Source organism: Phascolarctos cinereus, unplaced genomic scaffold, assembly GCF_003287225.1.
Source record: "Phascolarctos cinereus isolate Bilbo 61053 unplaced genomic scaffold, phaCin_HiC Scaffold_4;HRSCAF=312, whole genome shotgun sequence".
NCBI classification, from domain to species: Eukaryota; Metazoa; Chordata; class Mammalia; order Diprotodontia; family Phascolarctidae; genus Phascolarctos; species Phascolarctos cinereus.
Window position 1 is genome coordinate 646132413 of NW_027555847.1, and position 25788 is coordinate 646158200.

Here is a 25788-nt window from a genome sequence, read left to right on the forward strand (position 1 = left end):
ACAAAGTGGATCCCCATAAGCAGCAAAATTCCAAGATGGCAGCTGTGGACAGCTTTTTGTCTCCCATAATTGCACTCTAGAAAGAATTGCCAAGGATACCAGTTGACTGCCCATGATACTACAAAAGTCAGGGGATATGATGGAAAGTCTCACTGAACTAGAACTTAGGGGACTTGTGTTCTTTTCCTGGACCTACTACTAATGCGTGGTGTGACGTTAAGTATATCATGTATCTTTTTGTGCTTTTGTTTGAAAGTGCAAAAATAATCTTTGCCCTACTTAACCCATGGGGTTGTTGTAAAAAGGGAGATAGTGGATGTGAAAATTATTTGAAAAGTATAAAGCTCTATATAATTTTAAAAGAGATTAGTAAACAAATGCACTTATGCCTTTTATAATATATGTACCTTCCCTTTTCTGCTTCTCCCTGTATATTATCTGGCAGATATTAAGTGTCTGATATGTAAATATACATAATGTGATATTATGTGTCAGTAAGTCAGTAAACATTAATTTAGCACCTTCTGTGTGCCAGGGGTTGTGCTAAGTGCTAGTGATACAAAAAGAAGCAAAAGGCAATCCCTGCCCTTAAGAAGCTTACAATCTAATGGGAGAGACCACAGGCAAACAAATCTATACAAACAGGCTATATGTAGGAAATAATTAGTAGAGAGAAGGGACTGGAATTGAGAGGAGTTGGGAAAGGCTTCCTGTAGAAGATGGGGTTATATATACATGCTATTATGACATGTAAAAAGATTAGTTAATATTGTTTAGTTCAGACCTGTGATTTCATTGGTATAAGGAACTCCCTGTAAGGACATTCCTTCTACCAATGCATATGGACAATTTTTCTGCAGCCTTTAGCCTTACGAATTCCCAGTGGAACTATAATTGACTTGTCCAGGGTCCCATTATCTTGAGACAAGACTTGGAAATAGGCCTTCCTGACTCTCCATCCAACTATATACACATGTACCACCAATCTGATTATTATTATTATTATTATTAACTTCATTTGTCTAATCTTTCTAATACCACCAATCTGATCATCATCATCATCATTATTATTATTATTATTATTATCATCATCATCATTAACTTCATTCGTCTAATCTTTCAGCTTGATGATCCTCAGAAATAGTCCTAGGACAAGTCACTATCTACCATTCTTTTGATCTAGTGCTTGGTGAAACTATTCTATAGGTAGATAAAATAATGGGTTTTTATAATAGAATGAAAGTAGTAGCCTCATGGCTAATTTCTGTGAACTCACTAAAAGCCTTTTAGGGACAATTGAAGTAGCAGATAGAACAACATGAATGAGAGGTACTTTCTCTTCTCACTTGGTTCCTATTATTGCCATTGGCTCCCAATACTTTGAAAGATTTCCATTCTGCGTGATTTGGATACTATAAGTTTAAAACATTGAAGATGTTCAAAACATCTTTCCAAAAGTGTTGTTCTGAGATGTTTGTGGATCACAATTGTGCTTGAGCAATTATAGGTGAAAAATTTTATCTTTGATAATACACTGGTTACAGGACAATTTTTTTTTGTTAAATTCTCAAGGAGATTTTGAGGTTTATATTTGTAGTTCAGTGATTTGTCATGTGTTAGAGTATGAAGAATCAAGTACTTCTGTTATGTAATTCTGGTCACTTGATCATATTTTACGAGTGTTCAGGTTTTCCCCAAAATTTAATTTTATTATTTTTTCCAATTAACAAGGATTTATTTTTCTCTTTTCCCCATTGAACAATCTTTAAACAGACAAATTAAACCCTCCTAATAAGTATGCATATCAAACAAATTCCCACATTGCCCACATTTAAAAATCTATGTCTCACTTTGCATTTTAAGGTCATCGACCTCAATGGAAGGAGGTGGGTGGTGGGCTTCATCTTTGAACCATCATGGTTTGCAGTTGTACTGATCATAATTTCAAAGCTACTTTTCTGTATAATTTTGTTGTTTGTTATACTAATTCTGCTTTACTTCACTCTGCATTAGTTCATATGAGTCTTCCCAGTTTCCTCAGAAACTGTTCATTTTGTCATTTCTTATGGGGCAATGATATTCCCTTAGATTCATATGTCATAATTTGTTGAGTCATTCCCAAGTAGGTAGGCACCCCTTTAGTTTCCAGTTTGGGGCCCCAATGAGAAGAGTTACTATAAATATTTTTGCATATGTGGATCTTTTGTTTCTTTTTAAAAACCTCTCTTGTGTGTATGCTTAGTAGTACTATCACTACTGAGTCAAGGGTATGCACAATTTAGTGACTTTTGCAGCATGATTCCAAAATTGCTTTCAGGAATGGCTGTGAAAAAAAAAAAGAATGAATGGCTGTGACAATTCACAGCTCCACCAGCAATGGATTATTGTGCCTGTTTTCCAATAACCTCCCCAACTTTTATCATTTTCCTCTTTTGTCATCTTTATTGAAGGGTATGAGGTAGTAAGGTGTGGTAGACCTTAGGCATAGTGACAGGGCAAATGGTAACACCAAATGGTCTTCCATCTTACTATAAGTGGGTGCCTTCTTGCTCATCCAAGTGATAGGAGAATTGTATCCATCTGGCAAGGGATCTGGAGGAGTGGACCCATAAGTTGGAATAGAGTAGGGACTCTGGGTTCTTTCCTACAGATGTGGAGATGGAAGGTCAGCATACAGTCAGGAGGAGAAAGGGAATGGGAGAATTGGCAAGAAGGTTAGGGGAGGGCAGGGAAAGGCTTTTCATGGACTTACGGGTCCCTCTAGAAAGAAACTGGGCTGGGATGCAGGTAGCCTAGGCAAAAGGGAGGGCATCTTATAGCTCCTTTTTCTCATGTGCTTTGAGAATATGTATTAGTCCTGTTCCTCCTCTTTTTCCTCCTCCTCGTCATCATCATTAATAACATTATTATAGCCAATATCTAAAGCTCACTTTTTGGGTCAACAAAAGAGTATTTAGCTTGGTTAAAAAAATTAATTTTTTGGGGGGGGGATTTCTTTGCTTTGACTTAATTAAGTTGTTGAATCACCATCACAGAATTTCAAAACTGGAGGAAACCTTAAACATTACTTAAATCTAACCTCATTTTATAAATGAAGATTCTATAATAAGCAATCCACATTGTAAAAGTAAATTTGTTCGTTTTTGAAAGGTAATGAACTCTTTTAGTGATTCCCTCTCTTCATCAAGACCTTGAATGACCCTCAGATATACCAAAATAGCTAATTTACATCTAGAAGTAAACTGTTTGCTCCCGGAGAAGGCCATATTGCCATTATTAGATTGTAAACTCCTTTGAGGGCAAAAAGTCTGTCTCCCAAGAAATAGTAGTGTTATTTATAATAGGCATTTGATGCCTGTTTGTAAAATGTTTAAACAAGATCAACACTGTCAATAAAAATGTTTTTTTGGCTACTTTAAGAATTTGGAAATGTTGAATATGGGAACTCTTTCCATTAGTTGAAGCACCTATATAATGCAGTAGATGGTCTTTAAGGGTTGCTATGGCCATACAATTAATCACCTTGTGACAAACCTGATGATGAACATCTCTAAACGGGCTGGAAAGCAGAGATGCACCATTACCAGGGTCTTGTTTTTACTACCTTTCCACTTTGTTTGGACCTACCAGAAGGAATGCTCCACTGCCCTCACCTTTGAGAACTGACAGCCATCTCCATGCCATTCTGATTTGTCTGCATTTAATAGTTTAATAGTTATCTGACTTTTATAGAGAGAATGCTGCTATTAAATGTAATGTTAATTATTATTAAAATGTGATGTTCTCCTACTGTGAATGACTTAGCTTTTCTTAGCAATATGACGATCCAAGACAATCCCATAGGACTCATGATGAAAAATGCTGTCTGCCTCCAGAGAAAGAGCCAATGGCATCTGAATACATACTGAAGCATACTATTTTTCTTTCCTTCCTTCCTTCCTTCCTTCCTTCCTTCCTTCCTTCCTTTCGTTCTTTCTTCCACAAAATGACTAATTTGGAAATGTTTTACGTGATTGCACATGTATAACCTATATTAGATTGTTTACCATCTCAGGGAGTGGGGAAGGGAGGGAGGAAGGGAAAGATAGAATTTGGAACTCAAAGCTTAAAAAAAAACCCAACGAATTTAAAAATTATTTTGTGTGTAATTGGGGAAAAATAAAATATTATTTTTTAAAATGTGATGTTATTTAAAAAAATCTCTTTTTTTCTTCTAGGGTAGAAGGCCTTCAGTTGCACTATGATCTAGAACTCTCTCATCTAATGGCCAGCACAGATTTAGGTGAGGTCCAAGCACGTAGAAGGGCATGGCAACAAAAACAGAATTCTGAAATGCAGCAAATTACTTTACAATTAATTGTCAACATCTTCAGGTATGCACTTATAACTCTGTCATTTACAAAAGCCATGCAATTACATGCTATTTTCAATTATACATGATAATGAGGGACCGTGGTTAAATTGTCAGGGAAGTTCATTTTAGTTATGAATTTCATATCTCTCCTTTACCAGATATTTTGAGTGTGAATGTTAAATGTTAACAAAATTAGGTGGCATTTTACCCTCTTCTCAATGTGTGCATTGATGGAATGCTTCCTGGATGCTTAAAAAGATCCATGATTTATTTTATCAGTGTGGATATTCCCTTTACTAGGGCAGACAAACCCTCCATGTCTTAGTAGATGGGAGCTCACAGTTCGTTGCTGGAGCTGCACTTTTGAAGCTTTTCCAGTTTGGTGTAGGAACTGTTAGAACTTGTGCTTCATTGACACAGCCTTCAAGAATTTACTGTAGGGTGGCTTTCCTGGCACTGGGGGAAACATTGGAGGAGGACTACAGCGGAGGGCAGAGGGACCAATAGTCAATTAATTGGTCTAGCTATAATTGACAGTCAACAGGTGAAGAAGCAAAAATTACACATGATTCTAAAACTGGATAAGCCAACCCTGAAAATTTGAGTCAACTGGAGTCCTATGAATTAACATTCTTCTGCTTCGTTGTTGTTGCAAATATTTTTTGTGTCTCTCTTCTTTGGTGATTATCGTCAAGAATCTGAATTTCCATTAGGTACCCAGTACTAAGGTAGATTTAGTAAAGTAGAGTTATTTTAAGATGACCAATCAATACAGGGATCATTGTTGGACCAGTACAGGGATCCAGCAGCTGTTCTTTCTGATGTACAATTTACACCCTTATAAAGAAAAGCATGCTAAATACTTGATAAAATGATGCAATCTAAATATTGATTGGAAATATTTTTTTCAGTCAGATTGATCTTTGCCAGAGAATTTAGGGTCTTTCGTTTTTCCAACCCTCTGTTCTTCCTTTTCTTTCCAGCACTTCCCTTTCTCATTCTGTAATGCTTTCTCATCCACCAGAGTCCTCTAGAAAAGAAAAACAGGCTCTTTGATATACTCTGTCCTGATAGCTCCTGCTGTCACTTTGTGTCCTGTTCCAGGAGGGAGCTGTAGCTGTCACTTCTCTGGATGCCACTGTAGAGGTTTCTTACTTCAAAATACCCGAAATGATTATCATCATGTAACTTTTGCTAACCTTTGCTCGCTATGCGTTATTTGTATCCCCATCACTGAGTGTAGTGCCTGGCACATAGTAGATTCATAATAGATATTAGTTTATTGACTGACTATGCATTTATTTCTTTGAACCAAATAATGATTCGTTATTATGGCAAAAAATTGACTCTTCAGCTTAGACAGTTCATGCTGTTTCTGACTCCCAAATGTACTTACAGTTCAAGTTTTAGTCCATTTCTCATGTTTTGGTTTTTTTTTTTTGATTGTTCTCTGAAGAAGCAAAACTTTTAAATAGTATTTATTTTATAAATTAAGTTCATAAAAAACATAGAGAAATTAAATGAGAGAAGCTTTTTTTTAGCGTATCTTCATGTAGAAGTATTTGATCTTTAGTTCACGTTGTATAGAATTTTCTTGATCATAAATTGTTTATGACAAAATTCCTTTGAGGGAAATTGTAGAGATATTATCCTATTTTACAGATGAGGAAACTTGACTCACAGTCACATGGCTAGTGAGAGGCCAAGCCAGGGCTGGAATCCAGGAATTATTGACTCCAATTCTAGGCTTCTTCCCACTATCTTACACTGCTCTAACTTTCCTCCATATATCCACATATGTGTGTGAGGAAGGACTTAATTTTCAAGGAGCTGAGAAAGCCAGAGTGAAATGTATTTAACTAGTATAAGGGGAAAACATTTAAAATATTGGGATTGCTAAAAATGGGGCTTTGTTTTAGTTGTGTCACAGTTTGAAGAAAACGCAGAGAAATATGGGAAAAAACCCTGAAGATCACCAAAAATCTTAGTATTTGATGGAGATCAAATGAAATAACATATGTTCATGCTTTGTAGACCTTAAGGTACTACATAAATGCTAGCTATTAGCAATACTAAATTAAATGCTTTCCTTAATTCACATATAGCCAAAATCATGCTGTATATTTTTCCTCTGTTTAAAAGAGACTGTAGATTAGATGTACATTCCAGTGATGTCAAACTCAAACAGAAACTGATCCCTGTTCTTGTGTTGACTTAGAAAACCACAAATTAACATTATCTATGTTGTATGGTATTTTTATGTATTTTTGTTAAATATTTCCCAATTACATTTTAATCTGGTTTGGGAGGTGCTAGGGGGGAGGCTTGCAGCCTGCAGGCCAGGAGTTTGACATCTCTGGTATACTCTATAATGGACAAGATATATATATGAAAGAATGTCAGTTCTGCCTTCTTAAAATGTACTGAATAAATAAGTCTTCATTGATTTCCTACTTCTGAAATGAGAGTGGGAACTAAGGGAAAAAAAAGGGCAGTCCTTACCCTGGAGGAGCTTATGACATTATTGTTTTTGTAAGAAGGCCATGTTGTATGCATGAAACAGCTAGAAAACAGCAAGTCCCCAATGTCGTCTAAACCATGTCACTGGGAGACAGGGCTAGACTTTCTGAAGAAGATATTTGCAAAGTATGTATTTTTCAGTAGTTATTGTTCTGTTTATATATGTTTCATATATTTTAAGATGTTTCATGACTTATAATGTACTTTCTCTTATTAGAGAAGTAAAAAACCATCTAAATTATGAACACAGAGTGTTCAATAGTGAAGAATTTCTCAAAACGAGAGCACCAGGGGATCAACCATTTTATAAAAAGGTAAAAAAAAAACCTTTTTAATTTATGTAGCATCTATAAATATATTACATGTAAAATAGATTAATTAAAATAATTATATTGATATTCTTAGATATTGCAATTATTTATTTTATAGTTTAGAAATATTATTTATTCCATCATATACAGGATGTTCCAAAAGTTTTCATGCAGGCAGAGCTTAATTAAACCTTCAACATATTAAAACTTAAAACTGTAGTAAGATGTTTGGAACAACCAATGGGCCCAATACTTTGATGAGACAAAATGAATACAAATGTAAATTGGTTTTGAAGTTCAGGAAGTCAGGGCAGAGGTGTGGAGGTGGGGGGGGGAGGGAGGATGAAGGCAGCCAGGCCTGAGCCCTTTCACGAAATGGAAACCCCAGGAAGAACTCACCACAGGGACTAGTGGGGCAGGAATATTCCAGGCTGAGAAGGTCACCTGGTCTCTACCAAGGGCTATTGTGAGGTGCAAATAATATTTAGTAAGTGCTTTGAAAACCTTTAAAGTATTGTTATTACTTTAGCTTCCCACCTACAAGAATTCTTCTATTAATCCCATATGCTTTGGATGGTATTAATTTTTGATCAAGAAAACTCGACAAATCACTAGACTGAGTCATCTTTAAAACTGAATTCAACTTCTTTAGTATATTTTTATTTTCATAAAATTAAAGATTTTCTGTTTATAAATGCCTGCCTGTGCTCTCATTTTAGATATAAACATCTTGAATAGTAAGGAATAGGCCCATCATATGCTTAACTGGATGCCACAGGCACATAAGAAAACGTCGGTGTCTTTATTAGTTAGCCTTATCAACATAATCTGTGTGTATATGTGTGTGTGTGTGTGTGTGTGTGTGTGTGTGTGTGTAATCTCTAATTCTGATACCATTGCAAATAGACTGAAATATTAGACTTAAAAGATTTTTAAAATAATTTTTTTCAACAATCATACTTTTTTTCCTACCTCCCACCCTCTCCCATTTACTGAAAATAAAGAAATGCCAAACTCACATAAACATAATTCAGCAAAATAAACACTCCCATTTTCGAAGTCCAAAAACATGTTTCTCATTCTATTTATTAGCTCTTCATCTTTGTCATGAGGTGGGCAGCATTCTTATTCATCTGTCTTCTGGAATTATGGTTGATGATTTAGTTGATGAGAGGTTCTTAAGTCTTTCAAAATTGTTCATTTTTACAATAGTTATGTTATAGAATAAATTGTTGTCCTTGTTCTGCTGACTCAGCATCAGGTCATGCAGATCTTTGCAGGACTTCCTGAAATCTTCTCTTTGTTCATTTTTTTGTTTGTTTTTGTTTGTTTTTTTTTTTGCTTAGGCAATCAGGGTTAAGTGACTTGCCCAAGGTCACGCAGCTAGTAAGTGTCAAGTGTCTGAGGCAGGATTTGAACTCAGATCCTCCTGACTTCAAGGCTAGAGCTCTATCCACTGCTCCACCTAGCTGCCCCTCTTTCTTCATTTCTTACAGTACAATAGTATTCCATTATATTCATATACCTTTATTTGTTCAGCCATTCCCCGATGGATGGGCACCCCTTTAGTTTCCACTTCCTTGCCACTACAAAAATAACTGCTATAAATATTGTAAATGTGGGTCCTTTTCTTCTTTGATCGCTTTTAGATGTTTAGGTCAGAAGAGACTTTACTCATAGCTAGTAGTATCAAAAAAGAAATAAAACTAATGGTAGCTGAAACTGCCATAATACTTTGCCATTTACAGAGTTCTATATAGGATTTCTGATTTGAATCTCACAACAAATCAGGGAAGATGGAATTATCTCAGACTTATAAATGGGGAAAGAGGCTCAGAGGAATTGAGGTTTGTCACACAGCAACTAGTAAATTTCACTTGGGGATTTGAACCCAAGTCTCCTACATTTCCAGCCTTTTTACACCTTATTCTCCACCATGTACTCTTCAGTCCAGTGACACAGGAGTCTTGATCCACAAACAACTGATACTCCATCTCTTGGCTCTGGGCATTTTCTCTATCTTCCATGCCCGTCATGCTCTTCCTCAGCTCTTCCCACTGACTTGCCTGGCTTCTTTTAAGTCCCAACTAAAATCTCATTTTTTTCAGGAAGATCTTCTCAACTCCTCTTAATTCTAGTACCTCACCTCTGTTAATTTTTCCTATTTCTCTTGCATATATCTTGCTTTGTATTTGTTTCCATGTTTTCTCCCCCATTAGATTGTAAGCTCCTTGAAGGCAGGGGATGTCTTTTGCTTCTTTTTGTGTCCCAATGCATAGCAAAGTACCTGGCACATAGTAGGTGCTTAATAAATGTTTATTGAGTGATTGGTTAAATGAATAAATGCAAATCAACTTTACATGACTTAACCAGTAGGTATCTATGGATATCCATAAAGATAGGAGAATTTATTTGAAATTATACATAAAATATAGTGGAAACCCAATTAATTCCCAGTTGAGGGTGTTTGTTATCTTAACAGCAATCTAGCTATTTTTATTTCATTTTCTGCAGTGTTTTGAACTGATTAGAGCAGGAAAATTCTTCAAATAGAAAGAATGATTAAGAGAAGATAAGAACTAAGATATAGAGACCTGTGAGTTCATTAATAAGGGGAACTCCTGGATGAGGAAAACTCCCTCCACCAAAAGTCCCTCTACAGCTTAGAGCCTTGTAGAATTTCCTGCAGTGCTGAGAGGTTAGTTAATTGGCTTGCCAGGCACCAGCATCATCAGGAGGTGTCAGAGGCAGAACTCAAATGCTCTGGGATTCCGAGCCAGCTTTCCCTGCTGTGCCACACCCTCTGAAAAGAGATGGTTATCATCAGAGGTGTCAGATTAAATAGAGGCCTGAAGGCTCCTCTGTTGGCCAAACTCTCAAGTATGGCCTGAACCAGATTAAAGTGTAACTGGGAATTGGTTAATTTGTTAACAATATCTAACGAAAATACAAGACCATATAGATAATGTTAATTTCTGTTTTTCTAAGTCAGTAGGGGGCTCAGTTTCTATTTTAGTTCAACAACATTTATTTACATGGCATATATTTAAATAAGGTTTCTTTCTAGAGGTTTTTGTTCTGGTGGGCTAGACAACAGCTTTCATGTTAATATAATGATTTACATACAGATATCTTGTTTGATCTTCCTATCTGGGTTCTAGTCCCAAATCTGCCATGAAGCTAGTATGTGACCTTGGTTTCCTGTTCTGTAAAACAAAGGTTTAGATTAGATAATCTATAAGGTTCCTTCTGATTGTAATTTCTATAGTTACCTGATGATGTGGGAGTATGACTAGCCACCCTGTTTGTGAGGTGTATCATAGAAGCATAGCATCTAAGAGCTGGAAAAGATCACCAAGGTCATATAAATCAAATCTGTACTTGAATAGGAATGCACTCTTTACAGTCCCCTCAAAAGTGGGGCATCCAGTGTCTGTTTGAAGACCTTCAGTAACAGGGAACTCCCTACCTTCTGGGGTAGCCCAATATACTTTTGGACAGCTCTAGACTTACAGAATCTCAGATTTGATAGGTTTCCAGTCTCACTTAGAGGTATCTAGTGGCACAGTGGATGGAGTGTTAAATGCTCACGCTGAAAATTTAACAATAAGCTCCCCTAAGATGGTTTGACCTGGCTCCAGTACACCCTTGATCCACATGGACATGTATAGTAGGAGGTGGGAGATACGGGATCAGAATATTTTTGAGAGATAAAGGCTAGATATATAGCTTTAGGAGTCATCTTCATAGATATGGTCATTGCAAGTCTGAGAGTAGAGACGCTGTCAGCTATTCTTACTAAGAGGTTATCAGTGAAAGGGGAAAGATCCATAGGACTATAGCTTTAGGTAGGCAGTAAAGCGAAGACTTTTTTTTTTTAAAGTGAGGTATTAGGGAGATATGAGCATGTTTATAGACAGCAAGGAAGTAGATGAAGAGAGATCGAAGTTGAGAGGAGGACAGAGATTAAGTTCATGAAAGGGAAGGGATGGGATCAGGGGAGCAAGTGAAGGGGTTAGCTTTGGCCAAAAGAAAGCCCACTTCTTCCCCTGAAAGCTGGGATGGAGCTGGTAGTGTGTGCTGGTAAATATTCAGCAGCTGGCTTTATGGGAAACAATGTATGTCTAACACCTTTTATATTTAATCAGCATTGTTAACATATTTTCCATCACTCTTTTAAATCTAGGCAGTCAATGAAATGATAAGTCAGGACCTGATTTGTAGCATTTGTTGATTTCTGAGGTGTAAATGCTCACCCTGAAAATTTAGTGATCAGCTCTATTAAGCCAGTATGAGCCCACTCCAGTACACCACTGCAGAAGACTGAGGTATGGAGGAAGGAATATGAGAGAGCTCAGCAAAGTGGAAAGCAAGGTAGAGGGGATTGGACTTGAAGCTGAGGATTTAAGGAAAGAGGAGGAGGTTTGGGTGAATAAAAAGATTTGTGTACAACAGGGAGGGCCCAGTTGAATTTAGCAGCAATGTGGTGTGGTAGAAAGAACACTGAGTTTGGAGTCAGGAGACTCCTAGGTTTGAATCCTACTTCTAACACCTATTAGCTATGTGGCCATAGACACATACTTTTTGAGTTTCCTCATCCATAAAATAGGGATAGTAAGACTTTTCCTACCTATGTCATAAGATTGCTGTGAAGATCAAATGAGATAATGTGTGTGAAGTAATTTATAACATGCTGTATCAATGCCAGATATTGTTAAGTAACATGAATTTGTAGTGGAGCCAATTCCTATGATTTTATGGCTTTCCTTTTAGGGTTCAGCACCTTAGGAGTAAAAGCAGAGAAAGTAGATGATGAGTGTGACTTACAGTGGAGGCTCAGCAGGCCTTGAAGAATAGGAAAATGAAGGCATGGGGGAATTCAAGAGCGGAAGACAATGCTTTGTTGAACTAGGATCAGGATTGTGAAGGGAAGAATGTGAAACCAAAAGGAAGAGAATGGACTAGGAAAGTAGAAATGGAGAGACTGTAGGTTATGGCAAAGACCAAGAGAAGGCTTAGGTGGAATGAGCCCTAGGAGAAGTGGGAATATCAAAGATTGTGATCAGAGAAAGGACTTTTCAGAGTTCAGATTTTGGGAGGATGAAAAGGTTTTGGTGATGCAAGGTCTAAGGTTGGTCCACTCATGTAGCTGACTGAGGTGGGATAATAATAGAGGTCATAGTAATAGAAGGTGTTAATGACCTAGGAGGTCCAGATGTTTGAAAAATCTTCTGTGTGACTTTAGTGCCAATTAGTTTAGGTATTAGAGTTTGGATTCTCTATAAGGAGTGAATGAATGGGGGAAAATTATTAAATGATTACTTTGGGCCAAACACAGTGCTAAGCACCAGGTATGGAAACAGGAAAAGATAGAGAATCCCTGCTCTCATAAATATTGCTTATAAATCAGTTTAGCTCCAGGGCAGATGGAAAGGTCCAAAAGTCTTCAGCCTTCAGTGGTTGAATCAATGGCAAGGTTCAGACATTCTTAAGTTACTTAAGTAGTTAAGATGGCAATGCTGAGGGACTGCAGGGCATAGAGGCCAGACAGATGTTAAGGCTGTCTCAGGTGGGTTCTGGAACAGCCCAGGAAGAGAATGGGGAGAGGGGGAAAGTAAGGAGATAAAGCACCCCCCAGTGGTAGTGGAGGTTCTTCCTACTGCCTGGCCATGTCAGGTTGGTTCTCAGATAGTCCAGGTCCTGGGGGGGGGGGTTAAGGCTAGGAGTGTAAGGCACCCCTGATAGGGGAAGAGGTGGAATTCATTGAGGAAGGAAAGACAATGACGTAGAAATCACTACATAACAGCAGCAAAGATCTGGATGGGGTATTATAGTTAGATTATGTGCACTTTAATAAAGAGAACTTATTGAAAGCAGCAAGAGAGCAAACACTGTGCTAACTTCTGGTCCTGTGTGGTGGTGTCTGAGAGGAGTGGGCATCACTGGAGAATGGTTAGTGCCTGAAGATGGGAGTGTAAGAGGAAGGGATAGAGGGTGAAATGGAGCTTGTTAATCATCGAGTGAGGCTTCCAAATGAAAGACTAGAATTTGAACCAGAGAGTTGTAAGGCTCAACTGAGTGGGGATAAGAACTTGGAAAAAAAGGTAGGAAGGTGAAGAGGTTTTCACTTAGTAGATTTAGGGCTTAGAACAACAGGAGAAAGGAATTTGCTAGTCATAGGCTAGGGAAGGGCTCTGCTGATGGTGTCTCTCAGGTGGGGTCCCTTCAGTTGAGTGTAATGGGAGAGGAGAGGGCCAGGCCAAAGCTCACTGTAGCCAAGACAATCCTGCATTGACCTCTATAATGTCTGTCCCCCAGGTGAAGTCACCTCAGTTGATGATCCCCTCCGCACCTTTGACTCTATAATTCTTACTTCTCACTTCAGTCATTTGCATCAAATCCTCTATAGTCACCCCTGCTTCTTGTTGTCCAGATGTGGTATTCCATTAATTAGCAAATGCTTATTAAGTGTCTATATGCTAGGAACTATGGTCAGTGGAGAAGGAAACTTGGTACACTTGAATTTGCTTAGTTGTAATTAAAATTTTTTTGTGCATTCCAGGTATTAGAGACCTACATATTTCATTCTTTTCTTAAAGCTCGTCTTAACAGAAGAATGGATGCATTTGCTCAGATGGAACTTAGCACTGAGTCTGAAGAAGACAGGTACGTGTTTTCCACCCTTTGTGGCTTACTCTATGGCTAGGTTTGGGGGTCATAATTTGTCATTTATTGGGATAATAAATGGGAAAGAAACATTTCTTTATTTTGGCTAAAAAACTTTATACTTCATAGTATATTTACTGCAAAAACTGTTGTTCCTATCTGAAATCCAAAATCAGATGGTCAGCAGCTACTTCAAACTTATCTTAGGATAACCTCATTTCTTAAGGGAATATTGAATAATTCGATATTCATTATAATTAATCCTCTCCAATGATAATTGCCCAAATCAGATCCACAAAGCTAAGAAAATGATAAGATAAGCGATTACTTCAATCCTTCAAGGATTTGTCATTTCACTGATGTAGGTATTCCTTCCACCAATGAAGATCTCAGCCCTTTTGTAATTTAGCAAATGGCTTTCAGGAATTGCTGTGGCTGAAAAATGTGTCTCCCTGTTACCAACTTGGGTGATGAGTCTTTCTGAGTTTAATTAAGCTGGTCCTTAACAACAGACACATGTTAGATTGCCAGGATCACAGGGCCTGTACTTACAGCCTTTCTGATTTGCAATATGGACCTTCTAGAACTTGTGTTTCCCTGGCACAGCCTTTGAGACTGATGACCATCCCTGTACAATGATGAGAGATTCTGTAGGACTTGAATAGCTGAAGATTAATTATCACAATAAAACTCCATTATTTGTTGCTCACATTTGAAAGTTACAATTAGATGATACAATAAGATGATCGGTAACTATTTCAAACTTCTCTCAGGATAGCCCCATTTTTTAATCTTGAATTATTATTTTTATTATTATTACTTAAAACTATAATAATGGTCCTGCATTAAAGTCCTATTCTTATGTCCCATGGTGGTTTGAGAGTGATTCCTGCTTCTTAGACCAGGAGTATGTCCTTATAGAATGACAATTTTGCATCTAGCAGTGATCTGGCATTCAAGGACCAGCCCAAGTTAAGAGATACTCATGATCAGATGACTGGCCACCAGGTGTTAGTTTGGCTATTTATAGTTAGAAAGTGGTAAGAAACGGAGAGGTTGCCATTTGTATGTAGGAAGAGAGTTTACACAACAATGAAATCATGGATACTTGGTGTATTGAAGTAACTACTACAATTACTAAGTATTTCGATTAAGATAAATAGTAATATAACTTTATTTTGGTGTCATACTTTATAATTTCGAAAGGAATTTTATATACATTATCGCTTTCGAAAGGAGTTGGTAGAGTTGTTTTTATTGCACATCCAAAGGAAACAAAAAAAAGATTATTTCATGGGACAGTTGATGAACTCATATGGTAGTACCGATGACAAGTATTTTCAAAATACCACCATGAAATTAATTTCAGTTTATGCACCAACCAGTGTTGCTGAGTATGAAGAGATAGAGAAATTCTACAAAAACTTTTAACACATCCCAAATTAAATCAATGTATACTGTGATACTCAGTGGCTTCAATGTAAAGGTGAAGATGGTGAGAAGTATGTGGGAAAACATGGTTCACAGAAAACCAGAGACCAAAGACTTTTAGACTACTCATAGACAGATAGAGTGCCAGACCTAGAGTCAGGAGCACTCATTTTCATGAGGTCAAATCTGGCCTCAGACACTAGCAAGTCACTTAACACTGTTTGCTTCAGTTTCTTCATCTGTAAAATGAGCTGGAAAAGATAATAGCAAACCATTCCAGTATTTTTGCCAAGAAAACCCCATATGGGGTCACAAAGAGTCAGACACAACCAAAATAACTAAACAAAACCAACAAAAAAAATAATCTTGATGCTTTTATATGGTGAATTTTTTTTGAGAAAAGAATTGATAGATGCTATACATGGCGAGCATGAAATAACACTAAAAAAATATAAAAAGATTGTATTCTACCCAGACAGAAAAAGATTTGTTATTGATGCGGTGGCGTCTCTGAATCTTTGAGAAGTCAGACTGTTGACTTCTCAGGGAAAAGATCAGAATTAATAAAAAGCTAGAAAAAAGAATGATGAGAAAAGTAAATGCTAAACAGTTGAAACAACGTAATCTTGAACTATTTAAATAAGTACCAGCAATCAGTAATGGTAATGGACTTCAGTAACGTCATTAATACTGCATGGGCTGCTAGGTGGTGCATTGGACAGTGTGCTGGGCTTGGAATCAGAAAGACTCATCTTTGTGAATTCAAATCTGGCCTTAGATGCTTACTAGCTGGATGACCCTGGGCAAGTCACTTAACTCTGCCTTAATTCTTCATCCATAAAATGAGCTGGAGAAGGAAGTGGTGAACTACTCCAGCATCTTTGCCGAGAAAACCCGAAACGGGGTCATGGAGAGTCAGACATGACTGAAATGACTCAAAGGCAACAACAACATCAATCCTGATTATATGATTTTATGTGGACGTTGATCTGCTGTAAATTGTTGCTACAAAAAGAAAACCAACAGAACTCTGAAAGCAGCTTATTCAGCAGACGAAGACTTACTTGCCAAGTGGAGAGAGACAGCAGCGAAAGCCAACGCTTGTTTATAAGGTAAACTTTGTCTGTATACTCTGGTGAACAAACATGGGAGATGAGTATGAACAGCAGCATCTGATGAAGTTGAGAGAAACAGTGGAGCCTGAAACCAGTTTAGGGAAAGCTTGGTCAGAGAGTAAATTGAACCAAATCATCCCAAGGGCCTTTAAGGACCAAAATGGAAGAGATCCGTAAATATCATGGTGACAAACTTTTCACTGTCCAGTACAGTGATGCTACTACACTTGGACTTCTACTTTCATAGTCCAAGATGTGCTGATAGATGAGGTAGAAGTGATGGTAAAGAAGGGGAAAACAGCTGGATTGGACCAAACATATGCAAATGAGATCCATACTAGAGGGAGGCACAAGAGTGAAAGTCCTGAGGGGCCATATGTGAAGTAGCCAAAGGACAGAAAGATACCAAAAGTGCAGAAAAAATCTTTGACCTTATTAATACCAAAAAATATTACAAAAACCAACCTATATATCTACTTTACCAACTCTGTACGATCTTTACATGAGCCATCTATGTACAAATCAAAGTCTCATCATGTCACCTCCTATTCAGTAAACTCCAGTGGTTCCATATTACTTCCAGGATCAAATATAAAATCATCTGTTTGGGGCCAGACCTCCACATGCTTCAGCATAGCCCTGGGCAAACAGGCAACCTCCAGCTGCCAGACCACCACATGCATTAGTATAGTCTCAGGGAAACACAGAAACATCCTACCAGCCTCAGTACATGCCAGACACCACCACTAGGCCCCTAGCTCAACACTCAAGCTGCCATACCCCTATGGCCTCCAGCAGTGCCAGCCGCCCCCCTACCCAACCCCCTCAGCAAAGCAGCAGACGCCAGGGTTCCCTGTAGGCCTCAGGGCAATGTCAGTGCAGCGCCAGGTAAACAGCCAAGATCTAGTGCCTCACAAAAATCCTGAGAGAGCATAGAATTTAATTTAAAGGAAAGGGAAAGGCCAAAAAAATATGAGCAAAAAACAACAACAACAAAAAGTCTGGTCATAGGAAGTTATTATGGTGACAGGGAAGATTAAGATGCTAACTCAGAAGAGGCCAACAATGGTTAAACAACTGGGCAAAACCCTAGAGGAAAATGGGAGGTAGTCTCAAGCCCAGAAAGAACTCATGAAAGAGCTCAAAAAAGGAACTTAAAAATCATATAGGAGAGGTAGAAGAAAAATTGGGAAAAGAAATGAGAGTGATGTAAGAGAATTATGAAAAAAAGTCAACAGCTTGAAAAAAAAAGAAAACAACTGCTTAAAATGTAGAATTGGCTAAATGGAAAAGAAAGTACAAAAGCTAACTGAAGAAAACAACTCCTTAAAAGTTAGAAATGGGCCAGTGGAAGCTAATAACTCTATGAGGCATCAAGAATTAATCAAACAAATTCAAAAGAATGAATAAACAGAAGAAGATGTAAAATTCCTCATGACCTGGAAAATAGATCCAGGAGAGACGATGTCAGAATCATAGGACTACCTGAAAGCCATTATCAAAGGAAGGATCTGGACAGCATCTTTCAAGAAATTGTCAAGGAAAACTGCTCTGATATCCTGGAACCAGAGGGCAAAATAGGCATTGAAAGAATCCACCAATCACTTCAGGGAAGAGATTCCAAAATAAAAACTCCTAGGAACAATATAGCCAAATTTCAGAGATCTCAGGTCAAGGAAAAATACAGCAAGTGGCCAGAAAGAAACAATTCACATATCAGGGAGCCACAATCAGGATTACTCAGGACTTAGCAGCTGCAACATTAAAGGATCAGGGGTCATGGAGCATGATATTCTAGAAGGCAAAGGAGCTAGGACTACAACCAAGATCTACCTACCTGGCAAAATTAAGCATAATACTTCAAGGGAAAAAAATGATCATTCAATGAAATTGTTCATGCTTTTGTCAGGAGAACAGAACTGAACAAAAATTTGATCTCCAGTATCAAAACCCAAGAAAAGCCTAGAAAGGGAAAAAAAGAGAAAAGAAAACATAAGGGATTCAATGGAGCTGAACTGTTTGCATCCCTACATGGGAAGATGATACTTCTAATTCTTAAAATTGTACCACTAATAATACAGCTAGAAGGAATATACATAGACAGAGTGTATGGGTATAAGATGAATTTGAGGGAATACATAAAAAAATAAAGGATGAGAAAGTGGAGAATACTGGGTGCAAAAGGAAGGGAGAGGTAGAATGGGATAAATTATTTCACATGAAGAGGCGAGAAAAACCTATTATAGTGGAGGCAAAGATGGGAGGGTGGGCATTGGGCATCACTTGTGCTTTAATATTTTCAGTATTGGCTCAAAGAGAGAATATATTCTATCAGTTGAATATAGAAATCTATCTTACGCAGCAGGGAGGGACTGATAGAAGGGAGGGCAGATCGGGGGAGGCAGTAGGTAGAAGCAAAACACTGGTGAGAAGGGAGAGGGAGAGAGGAGAGAGGATAAACAAGAGAGAAAATAGGATGAAGGGAAATACAGTTAGTAATCATAACTGTGAATGTGAATGGGATGAACTCTCCCATAAAACAGAAGCAGATAGTAGAGCAGATCAAAACCCTGAATCCTACAATATATTGTTTACAAGAAACACTTGAAGCAGAGAGACATATACGGAGTAAAGGTAAGGGGCTGGAGCAGAATCTATTATGCTTCAACTGAAGTAAAAAAAAAGCACGAGTAGCAGTCTTGATCTCAGACGAAGCAAAAGCAAAAATAGACCTAATTAAAAGAGATAAAAGGAAAGAAACGACATTTTGCTGAAAGGTACCATAGACAGTGAAATAATATCAATACTGAACATACGTACCAAGTGGTATAGCATCCAAATTCTTAAAGGAGAAGTTAAGTGAGTTATAAGGTTTATGACCAAACAAGAGACAGAGAACATTACAAAATATAAAATAGATAATTTTGGTTATATTAAATTAAAAGGCATTTGTACAAACAAAACCAAAGCAACCAAGATTAGAAGGAAAGCTAAGAAACAATCTTTACAGCAGGTGTCTCTGATAAAGGCCTCATTTCTCAAATATATAGGGAACTGAGTCAAATTTATAAGAAACAAGCCATTCCCCAACTGATAAATGATCAAAGGATATGAAAAGACAGTTTTCAGATGAAAAAATCAGATCCATCTATAGGCATATGAAGAAGTGCTCTAAATCACTTTTGATCATAGAAATGCAAATTAAAACAACTCTGAGGTACCTCCTCACACCTATCAAATTGGCTAATATGATAAAAAAGGATGTAGGAAAATTGAGACACTAATGCACTGTTGGTGGAGTTGTGAACTGATCCAACCATTCTGGAGAGTAATTTGGAACTGTGCCCAAAGGGCAAACAAACTGTGCATACCCTTTGATCCAGCAATACCACTCACTAGGTCTGTATCCCAAAGAGATCATAAAAAAGGGAAAAAGACTTACATGTGCCAAAATATTTATAGTAGCCCTTTTCATGGTGGCAAAATATTTGAAATTGAGGGGATTCCTATCAGTTGGGGTATGGCTGAACAAGCTTCAGTATATGAATGTAATGGAATACTATTGTGCAATAAGAAATGATGAACAGGCAGATTTCAGAAAAACATGGAAAGACTTGTCTGAACTGATGCAAAGTGAAATGAGCAGAGCCAGGAAAGCGTACATAATATCAGCAACCGTGTGTGATGATCAGCTATGAATGACTCAGCTCTTCTCAGCAGCAGTGTGACCCAAGACAAGTATAAGAGTCTGGATGGTCCTGGGCGCCTCTCCTCTGGGAAGCTTATCAATATCCTTCTTAAACTCCCCAAACTGAGCACAATACTCCAGATGAGGTCTGATGATGGCAAGGTACAGGGAGACTATCACCTCCTTATTCCTGGGAGCTATGACTTTCTTAACATAGCCCTAGACTGCATTAATAATAATTGGAGGGTTTTTTGGCTCCGACATTATACTGCCAACTCATTGAACTTTCAGTCCGCCAAAACCTTCCGCTGTCTGTCAGAACAAGTGCATTTCCTCCTCACTCCCCTCCCCATCCCCAGTTTTGTACTTGTAGATTTTTTTGTATCCAAATACGAAGTTTTATATTTATCTCTCTATTTTTATTCTATTCAATTCAGTCTAATGTTCTCTAGCCTAGGGGATCAGCATATTCTGGCTGGTGGTTAACCTGTTTTTGTAAAGTCCATGAACTAAGAATGTTATTTACATTTTTAAATACAATTAAACTTTATTTTAAAATGTAAAAGCTATTCTTAGCTTGTGGATGAAAACAGGAGTTTGCCTGACCCCTGCTTTAGCCTGTCAAGACTCTTTTATGTCCTGACCGTCATCTGCTGTGTTAGCCTGTGTTAGCTGTCCCTTCCAGACTTGTGTTTTTCGACAGATTTGATTAGAGTACCATCTATGCCTTTACTTATGTCACCGATGAACAGCATAGGGCCAAACCCTGATCCCTGGGGAACTCTGCTGCAGATCTTCTGCCATGTCGACATTGAACCATTAATGGCTACTCTTTGAGTCTGGTCATCCACCCAGCTCTGAATTCGTGTAATTGTATTGTCATCTACCCTGCCTTTGCCCATTTTCTCCACGGGAATAACATGAGATACTTTATCAAAAGCTTTCCTGAAATCTAGGGAGACTGTAGCCACAGCATTCCCTTCATCTATTGTCACTGGCACCTGTGTCCCTGACAGTGTTTATTTTCTGGCGATCCGTTTGCTGTCTTTTTTCAAACAGCGGGAGTCGTCTGCTTTCCGGTGACCCGTTTCCCGTCTTGTTTCAGATGGGTGGAATGCTCCTTGTTATGGCTGTTGGCCAGACAGCCCACCGTGGTCAAGGGCTACTCACCAGGGGAAACCATTCTTTCAGGCTCCCATGTCCCGGCCCCACATTGGGCGCCAAATGTCGCAGGCACCTGTGTGCCTGACAGTGTTTATTTTCCGGCGAGTATGAGACCGGCGAGTATGAGAGAGATAAAGAGATACATGGGCCAGGTGGGTAACAGGTCCAGAACCAGTTCCGTTTTTGATCTGAGGGCTAGGGTTTTTATACCCCATTCGTGGGAATAGAACCCAGAGTGGAAAAAGCCAAGTATCAACAATAATTCTTCTCAAGTTAAACAGTAACTGGGGGGAGTACCCCCCCGAAGTTGTCTCCTTGCTTCCCAGTTATCTTTCAAGGTTTGAAGTTGGTAAAAAGGAGTATGTAATTGTGTATTAATAGTAATTTTAACTTTGCTGTCTCTATATTTTGAGAGACATAAATAGATTATTTGCTAGTAGAAACAATATTAATAGGCTCAGCAAAATCCTGTTAGATGTTTGTATTTAATGCATTGGTGAATGCAGTGGGTGTTGAAGGAATGAGGTTAAATTTAACAATTTTTTTTAAATACCCATGAATAATTAGTGAAAAAGGGTTAGTATTTTGAAAGATGGTAAGTGATTATCAATATCAATAGAACCAGAAAAAATAGTAATAGGAATTTGACACTGGAGTGAATAGCACCTTGCACTTCTTTATATAAAGAAATACGGGTGAGATGAGTTTTAGGAATTTTTCTTTATGACTAATTAAAGCTCATGTTTTGTTTCAGGAGTTAATGTCCTAAGGGAATTTAGATTAGGATCTTCTCTAAATGTAAAAAAGAAATTACGCAAATGTTCTGTAGCAATTTGGAGTGGTGGTCGGAGCCAATTAATATCCTCTAGAAGTTTTTGAAAATCACTAAAATTAAATGCTGTTAAAAAAAATTTCAGAGTGTGTATAACAACTCACAGTTCAAATGCAGAGTATGAAAATTTGGGGAAAGTGCAGAAGGAGCCAATCTACAGTGATGAGTCGCCTTCCCACATGGGGTCAAGTGAAAGCTCCCTCTCATCGAGTGATAAAAGACTCCTGAACTTGTATTCTTAGCAATAGTAGCTTTACTTTCTGCTCAAGTGTGTAATGTACAGTATCCTCAGTACCAGACTTATTTTTTCCTCTTCCACCCTGGTTGCAACCCCTCATAAATATGGACAAATTGGAACTATATATATACTAATAACACCTGTATATTCAGAAGACAAGAAGATCCCTATCTCCAGGACAAAGTCAGATCTCTAGCATCCAGCACACCTATATGTTTTTCAAAAATTTAGGAACAATATTGAATCATGTCTGTTCCTTGTTACATCATTTATTAATACCAGCTTGTCTATTGGATATGTAAATTTTATTCAATCTAATACTGTTTTTGAATTGGAATGTTACTTGTGTCAATTGTACTCTCAAACAATGTATTGATCATAACGACTATATTGTACTTTTGGTAAAACAATAATCGTTTGTTATTTTCCCTATTAATATTCCACACGAATAGTTCCAGAATTCTGGTAAACGTGCTCTTGAAATTATTATTTCCTCCTTAAGTCATTCAAAACAATTTATTGGTCTCCTTATTATTGGTTTAATCATTGTTGCTTCTTTTATTGTATCTACTACTGTTTTATCTATTGTGCTACAATCTGAAATTTAAACTGCATAATTTGTATGTCGCTTAGCAATGTTTAGTACTTAAAGCATAAGAAGCTATTGATATATTGTATAAAGTCAATTTATTAGAGCAATCAGCATTGTATTTAGAAGATAAGTTAGAAGCTTTGAAAACAAGGTTGCTATTGCAATGTGATTATAGATATTCATATATTTACATTACCAAGCTATCCTATGATGCTTCAGATCCTAATACCACATGAGAGAAGAGACATACCCGCCTATTGAGGGCATGGCACAATTCTAATATTACCCTCAATATTAATACCCTTCATGATATTACTGCCAATTTTTAACTGCTCAGTATGCTAACAATTGGTCTACGATTTTACAATATCAAATTTAAATAGATACTATGGTGCAACGAGAATTGGATCTTTTAGAACAATCGGTAATTGCATTAGGTAAACATACACCATACTTAGACACGCGTTTCAATTTGAAATGTGATTATGGCTATTCATTTATCTGTGTAACCCCATATGTGTATTCAGATTTCACTAATGCTAATGTAACTATTGAACAAATATTAAAGAAGTACTCTGATGATATCACTTGGGATATTAACCAGCTATCCAAAATACAACATGAAATTGCTGATTCTCATATTTATGGTATTGATCCTCAAGATATTGCAAACAAATCCTTTTACGAATGCATTTTTTACCTTGGCTATGTTTTGTATTAATTTTGTGTTTCCTCCTTTCCTGCTTATTAAAATACACTTGCCATACTTTAGGTGAGATTTTTCCATCCCTTCAATCTATCAGTTTAGCAATTCTGTCAACAACAAAAAATTAGGAGTCTAGCATAGCCTGTTCTTGGTGAAACCATGTTCTTTGAAGTTACCAATTTTCTTTTCACCAACCATCTCTCTTAATAATCCTTTTTAGAATTTCCCCAGAACAAACACATAATCATACTTAAACTGTTCAGCTGCGTGTTTGGTGAGACTCTGCAGAAATGTTAAGCCCAAAATATCTTAAATTGGATCTCTTTAGAATATTGTTTCTTATTCTGGGACCCATGAAATTGTGTTTTAAAAAATATTTTGATTAGTATCTTTTAATTCAGTTCAATTAATTAAATTGAATTAAACCAATTAGTTTTCTTAGCCATCCTATGCATTTTATTTTATGCATTTAAAAACATCATTCTGAGAGAGGGTTCATAGCTTCACTAGACAGCCAAAGTGATCTATAACACAAAAAATATTAAGAATCCCTTGTTTAGAGACTGCTCTAGAGCTAACGATACCAGCCACTGCTAAGTTTCTGTATTTTCTTTTTGGATACAGGTTGAGTTTTAGGTGTTAGTTATAACGGTCTAGCACACTGTACATAGGAGGTACTTAATAAATGGTCATTGATCAACTCTTTAATTATATAGTATGTTTTGCCGTTTCATTAACAGCTCCAATTTCTACTTCTCTGCTTGTGTCTGCCATTCATATTGGCCTCTGAGGAATCATAACTTGTTATTCTTCAGTATATTGCAGCGTCTATAAAATATGGTTACTTAAGGTTTGTTTGTCTTTTCAGAATGAGTATCATGCTTGTAAGCCCAAGAAGACCAACAATTGAGAAAATGGCTTCTCGAAGATTTTCCCCTCAGCACATAGCTAAAAGACGAATGGTAATGAGCATGCCAAATCTACAAGACATAAAAATACCTGAATTACCCCCAAGGAATTCGTCACTTCGGAAACTAGAAACTGTGAATAGTTGTAAAGGCAATAATACAGGTGATAAAGTGATTTATCTGTGTCATTTCTTTCCCCAAACTGTGATGGATACTGCTAAAACTTTTTATAATTCAGAAATGCAATCCTAGACTTTATAGATAAATATTTTTAAAATATCCTAATTGAATGACAAGATGGTTGCTTATGTGAAATAGCTGAATTTGTAAAAGTAATTTCGCTCGTAATGTCAATTTGAAGTATCCAAAAAGCCCTTGGAATATAAATTACGATAAAATATAAATTGACAATATGACACTTGACACATTTTGTTTATCTCTAAGCTTCAGCAAATCATGTACCAGTGTAGCATCAGCTGTTTGTAAACTGGCCTGAGGGCCAACTATATCCTGTTGTTCTGCAAACACCAGCTTGTTTTAGAGTATCTGAGGTCCTTCTAAGTGTAAAAAAGAGCTGGGACACTCACCCCTGTCTGGAACTGCTGTGTCAAGTTGAGTCTCTGCTGGACTTGTTTTTAGTCAAGGGAAGCCCCTGTAGTGGAGACTTGAGAATGCTTGAGAAGGTATTCTTTGATCTCTTTGTGGGAAATAGTAGAGGGAGAGTCCCAGTTCCATTTGAATCCCTGGAGTATTTCATGAGTAGATGGGATGGGGCCCTTGGAGAGATGTGAAAACTGACTGACGTATCCAAACAAAATGAAAAGAGTTTATATATGGGTGAGGAGTTGATAGAGATGCAGTAATTAAAAGATTTTAATTAATTAATTAATTAAAATGATTAAAAAGGAAAATAGACAAATGTCAATGAAATATAAAAAATATACACAGAAGAGAACAGAAAGAAGGAATTTCAGAAGGGATACAGATAAGCAGGGCAGTTTTGTTACTATTGTTTTAAATTTAATATACATTTAATAAACTGTGTATGATAGAAGTCCACAGTTTCATATGCATTCCCTTTTTCTTGCCCTTTGCCTACTCAAATGCCCATACTTGATGTTTGTCTACTTTATAATAAAAAATTAAAAAAATCTGAGTTAAAAAAATTCAATGCCTAGCACAATACCAGGCACCAATAAGGTGCTTAATAAACACTGATTGATTGATTAAAACAGATTCTGAGACGCTCCTAGAAACAGTGTG

At 37.3% G+C, this 25788-nt stretch overlaps 1 protein-coding gene across 4 annotated transcripts in view; it reads left to right on the top strand.

The window, feature by feature from the left end:
• The window catches only part of DENND3 (DENN domain containing 3), a 117224-nt gene that overhangs the window by 46270 nt on the left and 45166 nt on the right, over positions 1–25788 (top strand). For all 4 annotated transcript variants that reach the window (XM_020967046.2, XM_078153774.1, XM_020967045.2 and 1 more), the window contains 4 exons: positions 4218–4373; positions 7092–7188; positions 13748–13851; positions 24486–24688. In XM_020967046.2, the coding sequence (XP_020822705.1) occupies positions 4218–4373; positions 7092–7188; positions 13748–13851; positions 24486–24688 (560 nt within the window). The remainder of the gene's footprint in view (positions 1–4217; positions 4374–7091; positions 7189–13747; positions 13852–24485; positions 24689–25788) is intronic.